Below are 7,574 nucleotides of genomic sequence, written 5' to 3'. Positions count from 1 at the left end.
TATCAAAATACAACATACTAATAGAATGGATAGTTATTAGATGAGGAGCCTGAGATCAAGATTATGAAGTTACTGTTTAAGGCAGGACACTTCATGTACTGTTCAATTTTGAGATTTTGGTCTATTTTGCTTACATGTCTTCTTTTGCTCTAATGGAAAGGAAATTTCCAAAATACACATTAAGGTGTTTGTTTTAAGCCCTCGTCTGTTTGCTTCTGTAGATTTCTTTTAAATTAACCAAAACAAGCTATCTGCATATTGAAACATAACATTTCAAGGAAAAAGATGCAAGTCATTAACTAATAACTGGGGAAGTTCTGTGGTGATATGCTATAGTTATTTTGTTTATCCTATTCATCTGCAAAGCCTTGTGTCAAATGTATGCAAATTAGCGCATTTTAATTACTTAACCGCTAATTTGCATATCAATGTGGCTATGACGTTATTCATTTTACTGTATTCAGCTGTCGTTTCTCCATTAAGTTAGCCTATATGCCCATGATATATTGCCTTAGCTAAACCCCCATATCTTGAATTTTGTGATCATTCTAAATGCATTTTAATAAACTGAATCATGCAGTGAACTGAATCATGTATAGCTCATGAGTCATGGATGTTAGCAAGACAAATTAACTATATGCCTTTTGGATAATTAGCTGTGAATTCGAGGCACAGGTTGCTTAGTCTTTTGTTCATCTCCACTCACCTCCACACCAAGACAAACACAACTGGAAAGGAACGGAGGGCTTCACTTCTGCGGCTCTCTGCCTGTCAGTGATGTGCCGATCAATGTGTGCTACACTACTACGCGCCGTGCACAGAGACGCAGAGGGGAGAAAGGCATCAGAACCCGACAGTCTCAACATTTCCCGACCCGACCTGATATTTTGATTTTTTATTTGTTCGACAGGGAAAGCTGTGCGCAAACAGAAACACACAGACGCACACATAATACATTCATTTATTTAAAAAATAAAAATAAAAAATCTCTGTGTCACTCTGATCTCCGAGCTATCATCTACCATCGCAGAACAGGTGAAAGCAGCCATCGACTCTGCTCTTGCCCCGGTTGTTGCGTCCTTTGAGAGTTTTAAATCGAGCATTGAATCACAAGGACGGCACATTGACGAGATTGATCAGCACTTGAACGATTACAGCGTTCCAGTGCGCATTGTAGCACTGGAACAGACGGTGCTAAAGTTGACTTCGGCTAGCAAGCAACTCACCGATAAAGTGGAGGACTTAGAGTCGCGCTCTTGGCGTTGCAATCTCGAGGTCATCGGCATCCCCGAGCGAGCAGAAGGGAGCGATCCGGTTACGTTCATGTCACAATTTTTCCAGGACGTGCTCGGGTCAGAAATCTTCCCCACTCCCCCGCTGCTGGATAGAGCGCACCGTATTGGTCCCACGTCTTCGGCTGACCGGGAGAAACAAAGGCCTAGAGTGATGATCGTGCGGTTTCACTACTTTAGCGATAAAGAAAAGGCTGTCCAGGGTGGGACTTGGAACCAGCTCTTCTATCAGTCGTAACGTCTTCATTTTTCCTGATTTCAACTCCAGCGTTGCTAAGAGGAGAGCGGCATTTTCAGCTGTGAGAAACAGCCTACGTGAGAAGAACGTGAGATTCTCTCTTAAATTCCCCGCTCGCCTGCTGATTGACCTCGGCGATGAGAAGTTTCAATTCGACTGTCCCAAAGAAGCACAGCGATGGTTTAACGAACGGTATTCAACTTCCTAGGTATTATGTAGAGATAAGTATGCAAAGGACACTATTTTATAAGCAGTTGTACTCTGATAATTGATAACTGTTAACCAAGTGAGTTTAGATAAATGTTTTCATGTTGCCTGAAATGACTGTTCTTTATGTTACTCCATATGTTCGGGAGTGACTTCATACGACATAGAAGGCAATACGTTTTTTGAGCATCGGAGGTTCCAGAGTTTTGGTGTTCTGCCTCCATTGTTTGGGAATGGAGAGAAGAAATTGAGTGATGCTCAGGGTGGAGTGGGGGGCGGGATGGTGGGTTTTCCCCCAATTAATTTTTATTTATTTATTTTTTCCTCTGCTTGTGGCCTCCTCTCTTATATATTAACCTAACCTGATGGACAATACCAGAAGCTCAGTTAGATTCTTCAGTTGGAATGTGAAAGGACTGAATGGTCCCATTAAAAGATCCAAAGTTTTGGCACATTTGAAACTACAAAAACCTGACGTTGTATTCCTCCAGGAAACTCATCTGCGCCTTAAGGATCAATGCGAACTTTGATTCCAGGTCTAGAGGAGTTGCCATTTTGATTAATAAGACTGTGCACTTTTCTATTGACAATGTTATTTCTGATGTGAATGGACGATATGTAATTGTGAAAGGGAAAATTTCACAAACACCAATAGTTTTGGTAAATGTATATGCCCCAAACTTTGATAATGCTCTCTTTGCTCAGGATCTGTTGTCAAAGATCCCAGCTCTGAACACACATCTTTTGATATTTGGAGGAGATCTAAACTGTTATTGATCCTGATTTGAATAAATCAAGCACTGTTATGAAAGCTCCCTCTGCCATGTCAAAGTTTTTTCTGAGTTTATGGTTCAGAATGGTTATATTGACCCATGGAGACACTTTAATCCCACTGTGAGGAAATACTCATTCTACTCGTATGTCCATCAGTCTTTCTCTCGTATAGGTTATTTTTTTTATCAATAATTCTCTAATTCCTCAGGTTGTAAACTCTGAATATCTGCCCATCGTTATTTCAGATCATGCCCCTCTAAGTCTTGACATTCTTTTATTTTCATTTCACACTTCTCGACTACCCTGGCGGTTCAATTCTTTCTATCTGATTTAGCATTCTGTGAATATATTTCTAATTCAATAGATGACTTTCTCCTTACTAATCAGACCGATTCAATCTCTTACTCCTTACTGTGGGAAACTTTGAAGGCCTTTTTAAGAGGACAGATAATTTCTTACTCCGCTTATGTTAATAAAAACGGAGGAATAGGATAAAAAAGTTATCTAACAGTATTCAAGCTTTAGATGACCAATATGCTCATAGCCCGACTCCTGAGCTACATAAACAAAGGCTTAATTTGCAGGCAGAATTCAATCTGTTATCCACAGGTGAGGCAGAGAGACTTTTGTTACACATGTGTGGTAATTACTACGAACATGGGGATAAGGTCGGTCGCCTCCTGGCCCATCAGCTTCGCAACCGAGCAGCTTCGCGATTTATTGCTCAAATTGCACAGCCCGATGGAGCATTAACCTCAGATCCTGTGGAGATTAATTCAACTTTTAAAAACTTTTTTTCTTTTCTGTATAAAACTGAAGCTTCTGACCATTCAGAAGAAATGAACCAATTTCTTGGGCGTATTAACTTCCCTAGGGTTGATCCTCTTTTAGTGCCTTAACTTGATGGACCCATCACCTTAGAGGAGATCACTAAGTCAATTAATTCGTTGCAATCTAAGATATCGCCTGGCCCAGACAGGTTGCCTTCGGAATTTTATAAGAAATTTCATGTCAAACTGGCCCCGCTTCTTTTGTCTGTATTTGAGGAATCTTTAGATCTAGGTATGTTGCCCCCAACACTGAGACAAGCATCTATAACTCTATTGCCTAAAGATGGGAAGGACCCAATATTATGTAACTCATACAGGTCTATTAGCCTCCTCAATGTTGATGTTAAGATTTTAGCCAAAATTTTGGACTCTCGTTTAGAGGCAGTACTTCCTAGTATTATCTCAGAGGAACAAACTGGATTCATTAAAGGGCGGTATTCATTCTCTAACATTCATACTCTTTTTAATATTTTAAACTCAAGACAAAATAGTGTTTCCTCTGAGGTGATCATTTCGTTAGATGCCGAAAAGGCATTTGATAGGATAGAGTGGGTTTATCTGTTTAGAGTTCTGGAGGAGTTCGGTTTTGGGGAGGGATTGATATCATGGATACGTCTACTATATGCTGACCCACAAGCTTCAGTTTCTACTAACAGTGTTAACTCTGAGTATTTTACCTTATCACGGGGTACACGCCAGGGATGCCCCCTATCCCCATTACTTTTTGCCGTAGCTATTGAGCCCCTTTCAATAATGCTTAGAACACTTCCTGTATTTCAAGGTATAATCCGCAAGGGAATCGATCATAAATTAGCCTTATACGCTGACGACTTATTACTCTACGTTACCGATCCAATTGCATCTATTCCTGTGATAATACATCTATTAGATGATTTTGGGAAATTCTCTGGGTATAAACTAAATCTGCAGAAGAGTGAATGTTTACCTTTAAATCAATCTGCCCAAAAATTAAAACAGAATGACATACCTTTCCACTTGGAGAGTTCTAAATTCAAGTATCTTGGTGTTAATGTTACCCTTTCTTATTCTGCCTTAAAAGCAGCAAATTTTACACCGTTAGTTTCATACATGAAGTCAGCTTTTTTAAGATGGGCGGCTCTTCCATTATCTCCACTAGGTAGGATAAACGCTGTAAAAATGAATATTCTCCCCAAATTTCTTTACCTCTTTCAAGCTATTCCTCTGTTTCTACCCAAATCTTTCTTCAAGAATATAGATCAATTAATCTCCTCCTTTATATGGGCAGGTAAAACTCCTCCAGACGGGTTGCCTTCCGAATTTTATAAGAAATTTCATGTCAAACAGCTTTAGATCTAGGTATGTTGCCCCCAACACTGAGACAAGCATCTATAACTCTATTGCCTAAAGATGGGAAGGACCCAATATTATGTAACTCATACAGGTCTATTAGCCTCCTCAATGTTGATGTTAAGATTTTAGCCAAGATTTTGGCCTCTCGTTTAGAGGCAGTACTTCCTAGTATTATCTCAGAGGAACAAACTGGATTCATTAAAGGACGGTATTCATTCTCTAACATTCGTACTCTTTTTAATATTTTATACTCAAGACAAAATAGTGTTTCCTCTGAGGTGATCATTTCGTTAGACGCCGAAAAGGCATTTGATAGGATAGAGTGGGATTATCTGTTTAGAGTTCTGGAGGAGTTCGGTTTTGGGGAGGGATTGATATCATGGATACGTCTACTATATGCTGACCCACAAGCTTCAGTTTCTACTAACAGTGTTAACTCTGAGTATTTTACCTTATCACGGGGTACACGCCAGGGATGCCCCCTATCCCCATTACTTTTTGCCATAGCTATTGAGCCCCTTTCAATAATGCTTAGAACACTTCCTGTATTTCAAGGTATAATCCGCAAGGGAATCGAACATAAATTAGCCCTATATGCTGACGACTTATTACTCTACGTTACCGATCCAATTGCATCTATTCCTGTGATAATACATCTATTAGATGATTTTGGGAAATTCTCTGGGTATAAACTAAATCTGCAGAAGAGTGAATGTTTACCCATAAATCAATCTGCCCAAAAATTAAAACAGAATGACATACCTTTCCACTTGGAGAGTTCTAAATTCAAGTATCTTGGTGTTAATGTTACCCTTTCTTATTCTGCCTTAAAAGCAGCAAATTTTACACCGTTAGTTTCATACATGAAGTCAGCTTTTTTAAGATGGGCGGCTCTTCCATTATCTCCACTAGGTAGGATAAACGCTGTAAAAATGAATATTCTCCCCAAATTTCTTTACCTCTTTCAAGCTATTCCTCTGTTTCTACCCAAATCTTTCTTCAAGAATATAGATCAATTAATCTCCTCCTTTATATGGGCAGGTAAAACTCCTTGAGTTTCCAAAATTTTGCTTCAAAAAAGTCGACTAAGTGGAGGGATTTCCCTGCCCAATTTTATGTATTATTATTGGGCAGCAAATATTCAGAAGCTGGTGTTCTGGGTACAGGCCTCCTCTTTACCATGGTGCTACTTAGAAGCTAAGTCTTGTATTTTAACATCTCTCCCTGCTATGGTGTTCTCTTCTTTCCCCATGTCCCCTTCACATTACACGGATAATCCAATAGTATGCTCCTCTCTTAAAATATTCTTTCAATTTCAACGTCATTTTAAATATACCTCGGCATCAACCATGGCTCCAATACATAATAATCATCTCTTTCTTCCCCCCTTTTCAGATTCCGCATTCTCTTTCTGCAACCCCCCTCTATTTCAGTTTGGCTCAAAGATTTGGTCTTTTTTTTTTTACTTGAAAAAATGAAGTACAATATCAGAGGTAGGGCCCCTACCACAATTTCTGATTGCCCCCCCAGTCCAGCGAGCCTAGTACCGGGCCTGGTCGTATATGGTAGGTGGGGTGGTATAAAATTTAAAAATGCAATTTGCAACAATAAAAATTCTATGACAAAAAAAAAAAAAAAAATCCCCAGAAAAAAGGGCACTTTCTCTCGAGGAAGAAAAAGGGCAGGTGCTCAAGCCCCCTTTGATGTCTATGTGTGCACGTGCCTGATTTTATCCCAGCATTTTAGAGCGAATAAATGGAAACATCCACCAGTTACTCACCTTCAACAATAAAATCAACAGTGGCGTCATCAGACCAGGATTTAGACTGAATAAAACACTTGTAACGTCCTTCATCAGAGACTTGGACTGATGAGAGTTTGAGTGATGCGTTTCCTCTCTGTAGTTCTTGATGTATCAGTTTTGTTCTCCCTCTGTAGGACTGAATCTGATCTGTGTTTCTGTCTTCATGATCCTCATAGAGATGCACTAGTTGTGAATCTTTCAGATCAGGTCTATTCCACTCCACTCTCATGTCCACAACATTGATGTTGGGTTTGACTGAACAGGGCAGAATTACATCTTCACCAGCTACAGCAAATACAGGATATACAGGTCCCACTACTTCATACTGCTCTGTAAAAGAGAAAGAGAGCAGAACTAAACTGCATGTCATAAAGGTTTTGTGTTCTACAGATTTACAACAGTTAAAATACATTGAAGAATCCTTATCGTCTTTCTCAGTCTTGTATCTCATGTGACACTTTTCCTTAAAAAAGCATGTTAAAGCAGCACCTGTTCTTCTTTCATACTTTAGCTCTGTGTTCGTTCAGCTGAGGATTCATTCACTTCATTAAACTGAAATCTTGCTGTTTGCATTTATGCATTTGATTATTTGTCTTGTGGCTTTTTGTAATATGTGTACATTTGTTTGTTTAGATGTTAAATATCTTTGCAAAAAGGATAATGCACCAGTCATTACTGCTAAATTAATCTCTAGCCTACAGTTCGACAATGACCAGCTCACTGTACTTCGTCCCTTACATAAGTTACTTATTAAATCTCCTTCCCTCTTTCTTTTACACATGAATACACACTTCAGCCCTTCAAATAATTACCTGATCTTGAATCTGTAGCTCCACTAATAATCAGGACAGTCAAGCAAATGAACTTCATCTCTGAATGACACGGATGCTAAAAGAAGAGAAAACATGTCAGAAAACACACAAAATGGTGTGTTAACATGCATATGTTTTTAACATAACACACACCCAGAAAATCTAAATTCAGTGAATCTTAGTCAATCTATGTACCTAATCCTATTTCTTAATTCTTACCTTCAACTCAACACTGTTCTTAAGAGTGTGAATAAATAAGATAATATGAGAGATCATACGGAGATA

General features: G+C 39.0%; 1 protein-coding gene across 1 annotated transcript in view; it reads right to left on the bottom strand.

Moving 5' to 3' along the window:
- The window catches only part of LOC107715647 (butyrophilin-like protein 3), a 14,716-nt gene extending 7,368 nt beyond the window's left edge, over positions 1 to 7,348 (bottom strand). The window contains exons 1-2 of the mRNA XM_016521805.1: positions 7,290 to 7,348; positions 6,454 to 6,807 (exon numbers count right to left, since the gene is read on the bottom strand). Of these exons, the coding sequence (XP_016377291.1) occupies positions 6,454 to 6,807; positions 7,290 to 7,347 (412 nt within the window). The 5' untranslated portion in view covers position 7,348. The remainder of the gene's footprint in view (positions 1 to 6,453; positions 6,808 to 7,289) is intronic.
- Between the last annotated feature and the right edge of the window lie 226 nt (positions 7,349 to 7,574).

The sequence above is a fragment of the Sinocyclocheilus rhinocerous genome, unplaced genomic scaffold, assembly GCF_001515625.1.
Source record: "Sinocyclocheilus rhinocerous isolate Xijiao unplaced genomic scaffold, SAMN03320098_v1.1 scaffold239, whole genome shotgun sequence".
NCBI classification, from domain to species: domain Eukaryota; kingdom Metazoa; phylum Chordata; class Actinopteri; order Cypriniformes; family Cyprinidae; genus Sinocyclocheilus; species Sinocyclocheilus rhinocerous.
This window is presented reverse-complemented; position numbering and strand designations above follow the sequence as displayed.